The sequence below is a fragment of the Rattus norvegicus genome, chromosome X (assembly GCF_021556685.1).
Source record: "Rattus norvegicus strain SHRSP/BbbUtx chromosome X, alternate assembly SHRSP_T2T, whole genome shotgun sequence".
NCBI classification, from domain to species: Eukaryota; Metazoa; Chordata; class Mammalia; order Rodentia; family Muridae; genus Rattus; species Rattus norvegicus.
Window position 1 is genome coordinate 28,166,689 of NC_141554.1, and position 18,018 is coordinate 28,184,706.

Consider the following 18,018-nt stretch of genomic DNA (forward strand, 5'->3'; position numbering starts at 1 on the left):
AGATCATTTTTCTTCTGTCTATACGTTTCTATCCCTTAAAGTTTTATTTTGTTTTAGTTCAAATCTTGATTCCTAGAGTTCATTTTATTTATATTATAAGGACTTGTGTGAATAGTCACAACAAATGGAGTACATGAGACAATTAAGACATTAGACCTGTTTCTGCCACTAATTCAGAGTGTTGCACTGAGCGCAGGTCATTTAGCATCTCTTTGCTTTCCAATTGACTTCTGGAGTGCTGAAAAGGTGGATCGAGAAGTTGTAATTCCTTATTTTCTGGATGATATGAGTTTGTATTTTCCCTGTTAGTTGAAGTTGTGATACTACAGAAAATACTGATTTCTTAATTTGCTGTCCCTATCCTGATTCCATACCGACCTTTTACTTCCAACTTTTATCTTCTAACTTGTTTAAGAAAAACAACCTTTTTATTACCTAGATGAAATTTGTGGAATCTATTCTGAGCAACAATACAACAGATGACCACTGCCAAGAATTTGTAAATCAGAAAGGACTCTTACCTTTGGTTACCATTTTGGGTCTTCCCAATCTGCCCATTGACTTTCCCACATCTGCTGCCTGTCAGGCTGTTGCAGGTGTCTGCAAATCCATATTGGTAAGAAACATCTAGCCAAATATTTTACATCTCTGTATGTATTTTCATTGTGTTCTCCCTTACCTATAGTTAAAAATTGATAAATTTGTGTCTGTTCCACTTACTATATTTTATACTATTTTCCATAGTAAAATTAATTTTTGTTTCTGCATTTGCGTGTAGTTTTGCCATTTGAATTCATTTGAGTGTAAAGTATTTCCCAAAAAGCTTTCTAGCTTTCTTCATGCTTTGTTACGGTAGTGTTTTTGGTTTTAGTATGCTCATTCATTTTGCAGTGTTTGATTCTTTTTCCCAAGCTTTATTAGTCATGAATTGATTGTAATTTGTTGCTTAAAATTTGCCAAAACAAAGTTTATTTCCGCAACACCTTTGATTTTTTTTTTTTTTGCAAGTTACTTGTTCTCCCCTAATGCCTTTAGCAATTATTCTACTTTCTCAATTTAAAGGTACCTTATGTAATAGCATTGTATAGTATTTAAGAGTGTTATGGTGGCATCAAGTGTTTATCAGTTTTATTAATTTTCTTTTTAAAGCTAAATGATATTTTACGAAATACACATTCCATTTTGTCCATTCCTCTGTTACTGGGCATTTAAGTTGCTTCTATTTTTGCCCCTGATGAGTACTGTTGTAAACTTAAGTGTATAAATAGTGCTTCCAAGATTTGCCTTTTGGATGTATATTTTGAAGTGAAATAGCTCAATCAAATAATAATTTTATTTTTGTATGTGTGTTTGCGTGAAACCTTCAAACTTTTCCAAGATGATTTTCTATTCCTAGTAGCTGCACATAATAAGGATTGTAATTTTCCCATTTTCATGCCAAATCTTTGGGTTTTTTTAAATAATTGCCATTCCTGAATATAAAATAGTATTTCGTTTTCATTTTGATTTGCATTTTTCAAATAATTGGTGGTGTTGAGCATAGCATTTCTTGCTTTGTAAACTTTTGTTATTGTCTATATGTGCATCTTTTGCTAAATGTATATTCGTGTCCTATATTTAATCGAATTAAGGTGTTTTGCTGTTGATTGTGGAATGTATATATTGAATATCAGCCTCTTTTTTCAGATACATCACTTGCAAATATCCTCATTTTGTCGGTTGCCTGTTTATTTGGTTGACAGTACCTTTGACATACTAAATGTTTTGATGCTGACCAGGCCCATTTTGTCTTTTGTTATTGTCATTTTTGTTTTCTGTGCTTTTGGTGTTGATCCAAGAAATTTCAGACAGTTTTATTCCTATACTTTAATCTAGGTATTAGAAGTTTCTAATCCTTAGTTCTTGACACATTTGGAGTATTTAGAGACCCAAGAGGTTCCACTTTATTTCATGTGTTTATATTACATTTCCCCCAATATCATTCATTGAAAAGACTGTACTATTATTAAACCATCCCCTATTCACTCTTTTCAAAGACAATTTAACTATAAAATGTGACATTTCTTCCTCAGCTCTATTCTTTTCCATTCATTGTTCAGTACCACAATATTGATTACTATTAACTATAAGGTTGGAAACCAGGAAGTGTGAGAACTCCAGATTCAGTTGTGTTCTTGTACCCCAGGATTATTTTGGTTTTTTGGGGGTTCTTTGGAAAGTTGTAAACGAATTATGAGGGAAATTTTATATCTGCCTCCAACTCAGCAAAAGAAAGATTGGGGAATTTTGATAGTAATTACAATAAAGCTCCTCTGTTGGCTGTTTTGTGCAGTGATAAATAATTTCTAGAAACTGCAATTTAATGTTTTATTTTGTTTCACTCTTTGCAGGTGTAAAGTGCTTTCATAAGAGAACAAGGGGAAAGGACTGATCTAACTACCCCACCTCTAAGATGCTCTGTGAGGAGGGATAGATTTATTTCAAGCCATAGGAAGGCAAATAATTTCTAGCTTTGCATAACAAGTGGTAATCTTTAATTGCCAGATTTTTCTTCCCTAACTTGAAAAGAAATGTAATATTTGGGTTTGTCTATTAAAATAATTTGCCTTCCTGATGCCAATCTCAGAATCACCGCTCTTGTTTTGGAAAGAAGACAGCTTTATAGCTCTGAAAGTACTTGATAGTTTGACTAGCCTTGGTAGCTTTTATAATACTTGCTTTCTCCTTTATTTCCCTCTGCACCATTTGTACTGCTAGATACAGATACATCTGTTTAATTTATACAACATCATAGGAGGTTGAGTTTCATATACCTTCTCAGCCTCCGTCTACAATACTTGCTTTATTCAAATATCAATTTACTCCTTAGAAATAAATGGAAAACAACATTGTAATGTGACTCATTTTCAAGATTTGGAACTTTGCCTAACATTGCTCCTTTCTAAGCAAAATTCGAAACTAACCTCTCATACAGCAGTACAACAGACAGTCCTGTTTGACATTTACATGCTTTAAGTATGATTGGCTCATCAAGTTTAAACATAATATGCTATTATACAAAGGTAGTGAAATATATCATTTCTGACTTTCATGTTTTGGTACTCCCATTTCTAAATTGAGAGACATGACTGGCTGAAATTTCGGAGAGTTCAAGTAATACTCACTTTCGCTATAAATGTTAAGAACATAGTGTATGTGTTTCTTTACGTAGAGACACATTCATAATTCTTGTTTCAGACCCTGTCACATGAACCCAAAGTTCTTCAAGAAGGTCTCCTTCAGTTAGACTTGATCCTTTCCTCCTTGGAGCCTTTACATCGGCCCATTGAATCCCCTGGGGGCTCGGTGTTACTGAGAGAATTGGCATGTGCAGGCAATGTTGCTGATGCTACCCTCTCAGCTCAGGCTACGCCTCTGTTGCATGCTCTCACTGCTGCCCATGCCTACATCATGATGTTTGTTCACACTTGCAGAGTTGGACAGGTAAGAATAATCTTGGTGCTATGGTTTCAGCTTAAAGCCTTCTTATTAGCTGTTGTGTAGCCATATAATTATTATATGAATGGAACTTTAAGAAAAACATTAATATTTTTTCATTGCTATCTTTAATAAATGTTGACTGTTTACAGGCAGAAATTAATTGGGTGGCCATTGCATCTTAACACTGTGTTTTTAATAGCAAATATGAGACTCATCTTACTACATTTATTTAGTTTTTTGTTTACTCTTGTGTGGGCCTGATGTCAAGATGGGTTTTTAGCATACCATGCTGCACATGGCAAGACCAGAGGACAACTTTATGAAGTTCATTCTTTTTCGCTTTTATGTAGGTTCTAAATATCTCAACCTCAGGTTACTGGGCTTCTCTAAAGCCTAAGCCTTCTCAAAAACCATTACTACTTCCTAATCTAATCTCTATACAGTCCAACAATAAGATGACGAAATTTTACCACAAAATATTTAAATTACTAGTTAACAGACAGCAACAAGAAGAAAATGTATTAAATGCTGTGTCTGCAAGCAGTGGTCTTCCTTATTCATAAAGAAAATTTCTCAGGTGCAAAATACATGCTGTGTAAATCTGAGGGCCTGTGTTTTCTTTTTTCTTTTTTTTCCTTCTTTTTTGTTTTCAGATAGGGTTTTTCTATGTAGACCTGAGCCTCAAACTCAGAGATCTGCCTGCCTCTGCCTCCCAAGTGCTGAGATTAAAGGCATGCGTCACCTTGCCCAGCAAGGGCCTGAGTTTCAATCCTGAGAAATTCCAAATAAATGCCTGGCAACTTTGCGTATGTTTATAATCCCAGCACTGTAAAAATAGATATGTGCATTTCTGGAGCTTGTGGTCTAGCCAAAATCTCTCAAAAAATAAAGTTGGTAGCACATGAACAACAGGTTGTTATTTAGACTCCACAAGCCTAGGTACCCATACACTTGTGGTAAAAGAAAATCAATAGCCTGGCTCTGTGTGTGTGTGTGTGTGTGTGTGTGTGTGTGTGTGTGTGTGTGTGTTTATTTTTACCTCGTTTATGTCTCAGTAATTACAAAAAATAGAACAATAGTTCAAAAACATTATTTTCTGCTTTTGGGCAAGAGTGCATTTTCTACCAGCTACAATATAATGTAGCCCCGACATTGCTCAAACTTATTATCTCTTGCCTACAAAAGTGCTGGGATTATAGGCAGATGATACCATACCAAACAAGGAAAAAATGCATCATAAGTCTTTCTAAAATAGGTAAAGTTTCATATTTTAAAAAATATAGTATTTTAAATATACAATTGTGTGGAGACTGTCTCAAACGTAAAATTACTTATCCTTTTGTTGCAGAGTGAAATTCGTTCTATCTCAGTAAACCAGTGGGGTTCTCAGTTGGGTTTGAGTGTTCTGAGCAAGCTAAGCCAGTTATACTGTTCTCTTGTGTGGGAAAGCACTGTCCTCCTCTCTTTATGTACCCCCAACAGGTAAGAGAGTGCTCATTTCTCTTAATATCTCTCTTGGTTTTTCTAACAGACAAAGTTTGAACAGGGTGGGTGAGTTGGATTAAAAAGTTACAGTATTTTGTCCTTCCTACTTTCTAGCCTATGGATTTAACTGACAAGTTATAACATCTTATGAATGTTTACTTTGATTTTTCAGAGATGGTTGTGTTAGCACAATGCAGATAGCCTTTTTGGTTGCTAGTTCAAGAATGAAAGTTGTTTTTTATTGCATTTAGGATAACTTAAGTGCCCTAAGAGGTATTGCCCAAGCAAGTCAGAGACCTTGCAGAATATAAGTAAACTGTTTACTTACTTGTTTGCTTTGATTTTTTTGTTCCACTGTTTTCCCTTGTCGTAGCTTACCATCTGGATGTGAATTTGGCCAAGCGGACATGCAGAAACTTGTTCCAAAGGATGAGAAGGCAGGTACGACCCAGGGAGGAAAAAGATCAGGTAACTGTAAGAAACTAAAATGTAATGACTATTACTTCTAAGTTCTGTCCCTGTGACTTCAAATGCTTACTGTGAAACTTAGTGTTGCTGTCACGCCAGTTTCATAACAGAGACCACCTATCATGAGGCTCTCTTGCTGTGGACTCATTAAGTCACCACAGGAAAGTACACGCCACACAATAAATAACCTCTGATCCAATTGATTAGATGTAATTTGCCCATCTAGACAGCACAAAATCCTATATCTACCCATCCCTTAAAAATAAAATCATAACAACCTGTTTCTATGTACAGAGAAGAATCTGTTGCCATGTTCTCACAGCTTCTGCTCCCTCCTCCCATCTCTCTCTGTTTCTCCCTTCCTTATAAAACTTCTGTTCCGGCCTCCCTTCCTTCTCTCCAATGACAGGCCTCTTTTTACCTTGTCTCCCTTTACTTGCATAATGACATCAACTTACATCCTTAGTCTTCAGGTTTTGTTGATTTTTTTTTTAATTATTAAATTTAGATTTTTTTTTGGTCGTTTCCTGTAAAAACACATTTTAATAAAAATATAGCATAACATATTTTGCCACCAAATAATACACAACATTTGAGAGGTATCTGCCTGATATTTTTCCTGGCTATATTTAAGAGTATCTTAGGTTATGTTTTTGTTTCTTAAGCACCAAGAGTTGACTATTCCCTGCTTAGTTTCTATTTTGGCAAATGAAAGTCTTTGCATGTAGTTCTATATAAATACAAGATTGGGTCCTCACAATTATTATACCTAAGGCATGGTAATATTTTGATATCATACATGATTTCTCATTTTTTTTAGTGTAAGTTCTCTGTAACCTATTGGTAAAAACAATTTTTCTCAACTTTCTGAATAACAATATTGATCATACTGGATTAAATAATTTGTTACTAGAAAACATCCACCTATTTTTTACATTTTAATATGGATAATCCAAATTTGGCACATGGTTTACATTCTATTAGACAATGTTGCTTTGGAAATTATCTTCTGGGGTTTTTTTTAATTGCATTGAGAGTTCTGTAATAGTATAATCAGAAATCAAATAAAATTCTCCTGACCTTGATGTCACACGAAAGTGATATGTCTTTCCAGAGATTTTTTAAAAAGACCTACCCCAAGTACATAAAACTGAAAAATACTGAAGATAATTCTGTGTATAAAAATCTATCTGATGTTCTTTAAAATGAATCAAAATTACTGAGAAATCGTAAGCAACTAAAATTAAAATAAGTATATCTTAAAATGTAAGAACATAGCAGCTGTTTGTTATGGCAGGTGGAAAGACTGAAAATAGGTATACACCAGAGCATGGAGGTTTTGACAAAAATTAAGAACTGGGGATAAAATTAAAATCCTGAAAGAGAGGGGTTGGGGATTTAGCTCAGTGGTAGAGTGCTTGCCTAGGAAGCGCAAGGCCCTGGGTTCGGTCCCCAGCTCCGAAAAAAAAAAATCCTGAAAGAATTGCTTCTCCCAACAGTTTACACTCTTGTTTTGTGGGTTTCTGTTGGTCAGGCTTCACCCCACTTCTAGCAGTTTGGTTAACAAAGAAGTCACAAATTTTTAAAACCATTAAAGAGGAATTCTGAGGTTTAGGAATACATAGACATAGCCAGGTAATCCTTAATTATAGCGTAAAGGCAGGAGGATGAGCAGTTCGAGGTTACCTCTGAATTCATAGTGAGTTTGGAACCAGCACGAGAACTTAGCTGTAAAGAGGTGGCTTTGGCTGAAGAGATGATGTCTCTTTTAGAACACTTTGCTGTACCATCATAAGAATCCAAGTTTGGCTTTCCATGCATATATAATAAGACTAGCATTGCAGGGATGCCTGTAACTTCGGGTTTCAAGTTGGAAATAAATGGATCATTGGGGCTTGGCGGCTTCCTGCCTAGCTGATAAATCTATAGTCCCAGGTCTGATCAGTGAGAGAACATGCCTCAAAGGAGTAAGTGGAGAGAGGAAGACCACAGACTCTCTCTTCTCGTCTGTCTGCACTCCAGCACATGTATGTATAAGTAAGTAAATCTTTAACAAAAAGCAGTACTGCCAAGATTCCTCAATGGATGAAGGCCCTTGCTGCTAAGCTTTGACTGCCAATTTGAGCTCAGTTCCTAAGAACCCATATCATTGAATAAGAGAAATGATTCCTAGAAGATTTTTTTTTTATTCTACTTGTCTACCAGGGGTGACGAGTGTCTGTCTTCCCACATGCACATACTAAATGAAGAGAGTAGAGTATATGTTTTTTTAAGTTCATATCTGCAAGGGACTAGAAAGAGATGACAACTTAACATTGGCTCTTTTGGGGGATCCAGTTTACTAATACCTACACGGTACTCAAAATCCTAAGCCCCAACACCCTCTTCTGTGTGGATATCAGGTGTGTATGTAAGTTCACAGACAGGTGCAGGCAAAACACTCACATGCATAAATATAATAAAACTATTTAAAACTTCATACACAATTCCTAATTGTGTGTAATTATTAAATTAATTTGTCTAGCAGTGTTCTATAATACCCAATTTTAGTTTGAACAAACTAAGATTCTAGCAAGACATCTTCAGTGATAACTTCAAATATGATAATATATGTTTAGATAACTTCATATGCTTTCATTTGGGGATGCCAGCAGTTATTTACTTGCTAGAGCTCCAAACATAAACGCACATTGGTGTGTTGTTGTTTTGATGTGGAAGGTTGGTTTGGTTTGACCTCCTAAACATAGGAACTAATTGAAATTTAAATAGGGACAAGTACCATGGGTAAGTATTTTTTGAGACCCTTCAAAAATGGATCCAAGTAAATGCTGGCTCTGCATGATCTTATTAACCCCCTTTTTACTTCTATAGATGGAGAACAGGATGGGACTGCTGGAAGTATGGATGCTTCTGCCCAGGGGTTATTGGAAGGAATTGAGCTAGATGGTGACACATTGGCACCCATGGAGACAGATGAACCTTCTTCTTCAGATTCTAAGGGCAAATCTAAAATCACACCTGCCATGGCTGCAAGAATTAAACAAATCAAGCCATTGCTGTCAGGTCAGTTACTCTCCATTTTTAAAACTCCCTCTTTGAACAGTACTCAAACAAGTTAAATTAGAAAAACCATATTTTTTGAAATAAGACAGTGTTGAAGGAATGTGGTGACTCTCACATGTACTTTGTTGAATCCCTATTGTGTCACATGATCTATACTAGTTGCTAAAGATATAAAAGGAAAAAAATCCTAAGTTTTATCTTCTCTCCCTTTTAAATTTTACTTACTGTTCATACTGTAGTTATTGCAAATGGCATCTCCTACCACTCTACTGATAATGTCTCACTGAGGTGTACCTGAGGTGTACCTTATTACAGAGTCTACCACATACTTTTATGCAGTGTAATGCGTATTTGACCTACTTTATGCCTCTAGAAATAACTCTTCTAAGCACTTACATTTGTCAACAACCTCCTTTTGCTTTGGTTATCCAGTAACATAATTTCTTGTGTTTTATTAAAGTTACTTTGGCTGCTTCAGGGGACTGCATTATCAGGGTACAAAAGTTTATTAAAGATATAAAATGATTGTCTTTGCCATCTTTTGCCCCTTTATATGATACCAACATGCAAAGACCTATTTTGGATATTTATCAATATTTGCCACTGTCTAACTTAGCAAGCACTAAATGACCTTCAGATACTAAAGATTTTTTATCTTTGTTCATGTTTATTTTGATATGGTTTTTACTAATTATTCCTAAATGGGAATAAAGTTAGATAATGTGTTTCTCACTTAACTATAGTTAATTAAATAGTGTGACCTTAAAACATTCTAAGTTTGTGGTAAATCAGAATCAAGTTTTCTTTGTCTGTTTCTTTGTTATCAGGCATTTTGTTTCGTACTTTTGATTTGCTTCATTATCTGTTCATGTATGAGCAATATTGAGAAACAATGCTTGGTTACATTTTCCTATTAAGTTTTTAGATTCTGAGTCTGCCAGAACTTCCATCCAGGCAGTAGCCTGTTCCATAATTAAAATTATGCCCTGTGAATTTATGTAGAATAGAAAGATGAATAACTTCTTTTCATATAGATAGCTCATCTCACTAGGTTTTGAGTGTGATGTTTAAGACCAATATAAATAGAACATACAGGTTCTATTCCATTCATATTTATATATAATATATATTACATCATTTAAATTTTTATTTATAACCTGTGTTCTATGTATGCTTGCATGTGTATGTATTTTGTGTAAATTTACATATAAAGGGAAATGGGCTAGTGAGATGACTAAAGTGACTGCTGTTTGTAAATGAGAGTCCCAAGTTCAGGTTTCCAACACCCAGATGGAAAGTCACATGTGACAGCATATTTCCTGTAATCCCATAGCCCATGTAAAGGTACAGGGAGAGAGTAGACTTCTCAGTGGTATCCTCTGAACTGTAGACATACTATAAAAATAATGATAATGGTAATATAACTTACTGCTATTAAACTCTGAGGCACATAGTTGTGATGTTGTAAAATTGTTTCAATATTTTATAGAATTAAACTACCTTCTGGATTTCAGCTTCTTCCAGATTAGGCCGAGCGCTTGCTGAACTCTTTGGACTCCTTGTTAAACTGTGTGTGGGTTCTCCTGTCCGCCAAAGAAGGAGCCATCATGCTGCCAGTACCACCACTGCACCAACACCTGCTGCTAGATCAACAGCTTCAGCCCTCACTAAGCTACTCACAAAAGGCTTATCATGGCAGCCCCCTCCATATACACCTACTCCCCGCTTCAGGTGAGTTCCTATTTTAGGTGCAGGGAGTAGAAAGTGGCTATAAAAATGATGTGTTTGTTCCTATTCTACTGAGGAAAATATGAGTCCCATATTTTCCCTTTATTCCTTATGAAGTGTTTTTATTGTACTTAGTATAGAACATGGAACTTTCTAAAGGGTTTATTGTTAAATTGCATTTCAGTAAGCTTTTAAATCTTAATTGGGTGGCAAGTAACACTGCAGTGCCTAAATAATCCTTCACCTAAATAATTTTCCTTTTGACTTCTTCTCTCAATTTCCTGTTGCTTTTGTGTGTATCTTAGAAATGTTTTTTTTTTCTTTTTAGACTGACATTCTTCATCTGTTCAGTTGGATTCACCTCTCCAATGCTCTTTGATGAGAGAAAGTATCCTTACCATCTTATGCTGCAGAAATTTCTCTGCTCTGGTGGTCACAATGCTCTTTTTGAGTAAGGATTATTTGCTTCACAAAGAATCGTTTCTTGTACTTTGATCTTTCCTATGTGGCTTACCTGCTCACAGCTTTCTAAGTCATTTATCCTGTGCTGGTAGGATATATAGAGAGAGCTGTTGTGTCGTTTTGTGTTTCATGACCAAGCCATGTAATTCCCTCTGAAGTAAGAGTCTGCTTTTCTGCTAGAGAGATGGGTGGACAGAGAAGAGGACCTGCAGCTTTTCAGGGGACCCAAGTTTTATTTGGCATCTTACAACCACCTGTAACTTTCATTCTAGGGAATCTGAATCCCTCTTCCTTGTTGATAATCACACATTTGCAAATACTCACTAAAGTAAAAAAAAAAAGTGTGTGCATAAGTGTATAAAGAATCTGTTTTTTTTTATATTTGGCTTTCCCTTCATAATACATTTTAGAAGAGTAAATCTAATTTTGTTTCTTTCAGTACAGTAAATTTGGTTGTTGTTTTTTACTTGGCTTGGCCAAAACATGGCTAAAACATTTTAAGATAAACTTAGTCAGTTTGAGTGGATATTTTCAGTCTTGAAAACATTTGTAAATGGCATGTTAAAAGTTATAACTGCTTCTTCTGAGCCTAACTCAATATATGTAGTCCTCACCCCTCATCAAGGAAAGTTTCTTCTGCATTACGTAAGACTGTTTCAGAAAACCACAACCCCTCAAAATGCAGAGTTGTGGAGCCTAGTCCTATCTGATACATCTACAAAATAATTCTGTACCTAAAACTCAGGGAAGATTGTAGAACAAGGAGTAGAAAAATTGTAAGAGCCAGAAGACCAGGGACTTTGATATGAGACTGTGTGTTCTAGTAATGTCAAGCTGTACCCATAAAGTCTCAGCAGCCTGTCAGCCTATACATGAACTGAACAGAGAAAACAACAATAGACATTCCAAAGTGGGAGAAGGCCTCAAGAACTCAAACCCACACAAAGATCTATACAGGCAAGTAAGGAATGCTGAGAGTAGGAGAGCGTCTTCTCAAGGGAAGAGCATAAATAGTCAGCCGTGAAAATATACATACAAGTAGCATTATCCAGATTGGACATGATATGTATATATATGTATGAGTATACATGTATATGCATTCATGTAGCAATGAAAAAAAGAGGCCATGAATTTGAAAGAGCAAGGAGTAGTATATGGGAGTTATTAGAGTGAGGAGAGGGAAGGAAGAAGTAAAAGTTATAACCTAAAAAAAAAGATTGTATACCAGGAGGACAAAAAATAGGGTACCAGTGTAGTAGTGATCTTTCACCGTAATATACTAGTTAATACTCTTCACATGTTTTGTCTTACTTGAATTTAGAACGTTCAACTGGGCTCTATCCATGGGAGGAAAAGTTCCCGTTTCTGAGGGATTGGAACATTCAGACTTACCTGATGGCACAGGAGAATTCCTAGATGCCTGGCTTATGCTTGTAGAAAAGATGGTAAATCCCACTACGGTGCTTGAATCTCCACATTCGTTGCCTGCCAAATTGCCTGGAGGGGTCCAGAGCTTTCCACAATTTAGTGCCCTTCGCTTCCTTGTAGTAACCCAAAAAGTAAGTATTATACATTTTTTTTACAACCAAAAGGGAAAAAAATTCTCATGCTAACTAAATAGTTGTCACTGAGCTCTGTCCATATGTGATTTTTGAAAAACAAATGGATATGGTTTCCATATAAGGTTTTAGTCTTTCTTTTTTTTATTTATTTATTTTTTTTTTTTACAAAGAGGAATAAAGCCTTAGTTTTCCTGCTATAAACATGAAGTATATTCTTCTTATTGGTTATTCTTGATGAATTAAATGCTCCCAACCCACCATACCTACTGTACTTTGTTAAACCATCTTAGTACCAGTCTAACTTGTTGGTCATGGTTGTAATGTTGGAACTGACTCATTGTGGAAGGGGTGTGTCTATGAATCTTTTATTTTCCTTCTGAGGATTTGAGTTGATTAGGAAAGTCATCATACACTTTTCAAATGGCTTACAGGCAGCCTTTACTTGTATCAAGAACCTGTGGAACCGGAAACCCCTTAAAGTATATGGGGGACGAATGGCTGAGTCTATGCTGGCCATTCTGTGCCACATTCTCCGAGGGGAACCTGTGATTCGAGAAAGACTGAGCAAAGAGAAGGAAGGATCTCGAGGGGAAGAAGAAGCAGGCCAGGAAGAAGGTGGCTCGCGCAGAGAACCTCAAGTCAACCAGCAACAGCTACAACAGGTAGAGTGCTAGCCTCAGAGTCCAAGAATGACTCTTTTATCTTATAGAATCTAATGCTCATAATTTGTTTTTTAACCTCACTTTAGGCAAGACTGACTTCAAACTCTGAGAGTTATTTGCCACCTATCTTGCTTGTATATTTTCTAAGTTTTCATACCACTGAGTCCTTGGTTCTTATTTTCTCAAAGCATTTGATTTCATACTGAGGAGAAAGGTAAAAGATGTGGTCCCAGTACTAACTATGTGCAAGAAACATTTGCATTTTCATAAGCACATTAATTACATTTTCAGGAACCTGCAAAGAAAATTTTTGGCAGTACTACCAACTACTTTCTAGTTAAACAATAAGGCAAACTATTATGATTAAATATATTCTCCAGTAAAAGATTTTTGAAAACTTTTTGTTAAACCTGTATGACCTTAAAATACAGAATTTTGAAAAATAAAGACCAAAAGGGGGAAGTTTCAAAGAACACTTTAACATTGTTTTCTCATTTTTTTTTACTCTTTTAGTTAAAAAAATTGTATACATGTACTTTAATCATAGCTACCCCTCCAACCTCCTTCCTAAGTCTCCCCAATCCATTTCCCTCCTACCTCCATGTTCTAGTCTTTTTTTAATAACCCACTGAGTCCAGTTAATGCTGACCGTATGTATGTAGGTATATGGCCATCCACTGGTACATAGAAAGCTTAACAGTTGCCAGACCCTGAATTACTCTCTCTTCCCCAGCAGCCACAAACTATCAATAGCTCCTCAGCTAGAGGTGGGGCTTTGTGAACCCCTCACCATCCTTAGTTGAATGTTCATTGGCTTCATCATGTTCAGGTAACTAAAACTAATTGTGAGTTCATGAGTGCAAGGGCCATGCATGTCCAGAAAGCAGCATTTGAGAAGCATTCCATTTCATCTTTCATCTTAAGATCTTTCTGATCCCTCTTTCGCCATACTCCCTGAGCCTTTGGAGGGTGGGTTTAATATGGGCTGAGCACTTGAAGTTACTTATTCTCAATACTTGGAGTAAAAGTCTCTGCGTTAACTATTGCCTACAGCAAAAAAGAAACTACTGATAAAGGCTGAATGCAACACTAATCTATAGGTATAAACATTTAAAAGGCAGCTTAACAACATGATTTTCTCAGCCATGGGCTTTTAACCAGGTATACAATACCAGGCATCCAGGCATGAATTCCCTCCTGTGGACCAGTCCTCAAATCCAATGAGGAAGCAGTTAGTTAACCTCCATAATAATCATGCCACCATTGCATGGGGTTTGTATTGTAGCATGCCTGGATTCACAGCCGGGTAAGTCTATTAATTACTTTTCTCCCCAAGTGACCTACATAGCAGTTTCTGGCACTGTGAAAGCTAGGCAGCAACAAAACATATTCTAGCTCCATTATAATTTGATTTCTCTGTGTCCTATAACCAAAGTGTGTTTTATGTTCAGCAATGGGGTCTTAACAACCTAGCTAATCATTGGCAACCAAAAACAAAGGTAATTACTTGTGCTATTTAAAGGGACACTGGGGGGCTCCTTGAATAATACGTATTCCATGCCTGGCACTAAGATTTTCATTTAATGATCTATGTTTTCTGTGAGCAGCGTTTTCCACTCATGCTAGGTACTTGGCATTTGCCTTCCTCAAGTTTTTAAGTGTGAAGGTTTTTTTTTTTATTCAGATCTGTCTTATATATATGCATTACTACTTTTTATTATAAAAATAAGCTCATATTTAGGAAGTTTGAGATTATAATTGTATTCTCATTCAGAAAATTGTTCTTTTAATTTTCTTTTAGGTGGGTGCTATGGTATAGTTTTTTTATATACAAACTCTTAGGTACATCTCACAATTATTTCCTGATAAGTGAAATCCTTGATGAGTTTTGTAAATAGATTTTCTGTTGTTACAAGTTTCTAATTCAGAAAATAGGTACCTATTTATACTTCTGTGTATCTCAAGTTTTTTTAATGAGAGTAATCATCTACCCTGGCCTCCATTTTGAGACTATGAAATTGAGAAGTATATTGGTTCTTTAATAAGCAACTTTAATGCTTCAATACTATGTAACTACCAAACGGAAAGGAACATTGATAATAAATTACTGCCCTGACTTTTAAGTACTGTTAGTTCATATAAACTTAAGTTGTTACATGATTTTTGTATTTTTTTTTATTTCTCTGTTAATGTGGTTTTGGGCTCTTGGTTTTTTTTGTTTGTTTTGTTTTGGTTTTTTGTTTTTGTTTTGTTTTGTTTTGTTATATAGCTCATGGACATGGGTTTCACAAGAGAACATGCCATGGAGGCACTGTTGAATACCAGTACAATGGAACAAGCAACAGAGTATCTTTTAACCCACCCTCCTCCGATCATAGGAGGAGTTGTTCGGGTGAGTAGACACAGAAAAATCTTAACATTTTACTCTTTTTTTTTTTTTTACTCTTTTTTTTTCCATGTCCTGTGCCAATGCTTCATATACTCATACTAACTCTGCAAGCTTCAGTATATACTACTAGAAACTTCTATTACCTAACCATGCTGCATTTTCTTTTGTATGCTTTGCTTGCAGAACTCTTTCTATACTTAGTTTTCATTGTAATTTTCCCAGTTGTCCTTTGAGTTGTACCCACATAACCCTTACTTTGATTTAATTAAAGAGAGCAACATTCCAGACTCATTCGCTTTCCTTATGTGATGGGTTTGCTTATGTAGGTTTTCTTGTTTGGAGATTTGAATATTTATTGAATTCTCTGTTACTATATAGGATCTTAGCATGTCAGAAGAGGACCAGATGATGAGAGCAATTGCTATGTCTCTGGGACAGGATATTCCAATGGATCAAAGGGCAGAGTCACCTGAGGTAACTAAAGTCTAGCATTCAAAAGTATCTTGACCCATTAATCACTGTACAATGGTAGGAAAAGTCAGGGAAGTGAATACTCATTCATCTCAACCTTTTGGTCTACCCTTAAGCTCCTTTTGTCAACCAGAATGAAGCTGTAGATGATCCAAATGAAGCATTAGTATTCCTTGTCAATAAAACCCAAAATGGAGGGGCTGGGGATTTAGCTCAGTGGTAGAGCGCTTACCTAGGAAGCACAAGGCCCTGGGTTCGGTCCCCAGCTCCGAAAAAAAAAACCAAAAAAAAAAAAAAAAACCCAAAATGGAAATAGTGGTAACCATTAGTCTGAACATAGTTATGTATTCCTGGGTACTTAAATTTACCACACTGGAAGGAAACATTGGATAGGGTCTAAAAATGAGTTTTCTGGAGCATAGTGTAGCACATAGGATGTTGTAAATTTCAACTGACAATGCTTTTTGGTGCTCTTAGTCTGTTTTCCCTATCTTCCATTATTAATCTTTTTAGCTATTGTTATATTCATTGCCATGCTCGTTTGAGAACATAGGTGATAGCCAAACACTCGGTCTGGTACTTAATTTTTTTATCCTTTACAAGTCTGGCATATATTATCCCACTTCCTTTTCTTCCTCCAGGAAGTTGCTTGCCGGAAGGAGGAAGAAGAACGTAAAGCTCGAGAAAAACAAGAAGAGGAAGAAGCTAAATGTCTAGAGAAGTTTCAAGATGCTGATCCATTGGAACAAGATGAGCTCCACACTTTCACAGATACAATGTTACCAGGCTGCTTCCATCTTCTTGATGAGTTGCCTGATACAGTGTACCGCGTTTGTGATCTGATCATGACAGCCATCAAACGTAATGGAGCTGACTATCGTGATATGATTCTGAAGCAGGTTGTCAACCAGGTAAGTTCTCAAAGTACCAAAATTTGAGAGTATTTAGGGTTGTTTTCATGTCATCTGTCAAAACTTCATTTCTGGAAAGCTTTGCATTCTACATATGTTTATATTCTGGGTTTGAATTCTTTTGGTTGCAATCTAGGTCTACATGGTTGTCTTCCACAATTTATTTATTTCACACACACAAAAAAAAATAGTCTCCAGAAGGTAAAAAAATGAATCAATGTGTGAGGGGACAGGAACAGAAAGAGCTGAATGACAATTATATTGCTAAAGCTTACTATGGCACCTATAGCTGGCAAAAACTAGAAACATGGAACACACTGCACTAGACTAGACTAGAAATTGTCTTTTTGAAGTCAAGTGTCTGTTTCTTCTGTGCAGCTAGTCAAAGCATAAGTTTTTTATAAATAGGTAGATAAATCATAAAGAAAACTAGCTATACCATCTTTTACTGGAATGTATGCTTATACAAATTATTTTTAGGTTAGAAGGAATATGTTTAAAGTTTTTAATATTTGCACAAGACTTTGGGATACTCTGTATGTACATGACTTGGCCATTTTTCTGCCTTTTTAGGTTTGGGAAGCTGCTGATGTATTGATCAAAGCCGCCCTTCCTCTAACAACAAGTGACACAAAAACAGTTTCAGAATGGATCAGTCAGATGGCTACCCTGCCACAGGCCTCCAATTTGGCTACTAGAATCTTGCTTTTAACACTACTTTTTGAGGTAACAGATCCTTTGCCTCCATAATTCACTTACTGAGAATTACCCAGTACTTAGCAATACATTTAACTGGAGAAAAGTACAAAGTGTGATCCATGTATTTCACATGAGTCCACACTCTCCTAATAGACTAAAATGTGTATAATCAAGTGTGGGATAGAAGGTTCTATGTTGGGAAAGTGATATATATCACCTCTGAATAGTGCAAGAAGTGCTTTTTAAAACAAGTGTTGAGTCAGAAGATAATGGTAAGTTTCTGTCTTTGAGTATGTACTACATGTGTAAAAGCAGTACACACCAGGTCAGATAACATTCTAGAAGGGAATTTCTTTGTCTAGCCTTGGCTGTCCTGGAAATAATCCTGTAGACCAGACTGTCCTTGAATTCACAGAAATCCACCTGCCTCTGCCTTCCAAGCACTGGCATTAAAAGATGTGCATCACCACTGCCCAGCTGAAGAGTTAAATTTTTTTTATAATGCTTTAAGAATAGATAAAAATGAGAAAATAAAGAACTAAAAAGTCGGTTATAGGATCTCATTTAAGAATTACAGATTTTTTTTCTTCTAGTCTTTTCATTTAAATAATTAATATTGTTATAATTATTTCCCTATA

The 18,018-nt window shown here is 35.9% G+C and overlaps 1 protein-coding gene across 50 annotated transcripts in view; it reads left to right on the forward strand.

Moving 5' to 3' along the window:
* Window positions 1-18,018, forward strand: part of Huwe1 (HECT, UBA and WWE domain containing E3 ubiquitin protein ligase 1) — a 130,119-nt gene that overhangs the window by 67,280 nt on the left and 44,821 nt on the right. For 39 of the 50 annotated variants that reach the window (XM_087600532.1, XM_087600511.1, XM_087600513.1 and 36 more), the window contains 13 exon segments: window positions 440-616; window positions 3,238-3,483; window positions 4,829-4,962; window positions 5,339-5,433; window positions 8,305-8,496; window positions 10,011-10,227; window positions 10,553-10,675; window positions 12,008-12,245; window positions 12,680-12,910; window positions 15,180-15,302; window positions 15,678-15,773; window positions 16,412-16,681; window positions 17,255-17,407. In XM_087600532.1, coding sequence (XP_087456658.1) covers window positions 440-616; window positions 3,238-3,483; window positions 4,829-4,962; window positions 5,339-5,433; window positions 8,305-8,496; window positions 10,011-10,227; window positions 10,553-10,675; window positions 12,008-12,245; window positions 12,680-12,910; window positions 15,180-15,302; window positions 15,678-15,773; window positions 16,412-16,681; window positions 17,255-17,407 — 2,295 coding nt within the window. 50 annotated transcript variants of the gene reach the window in all.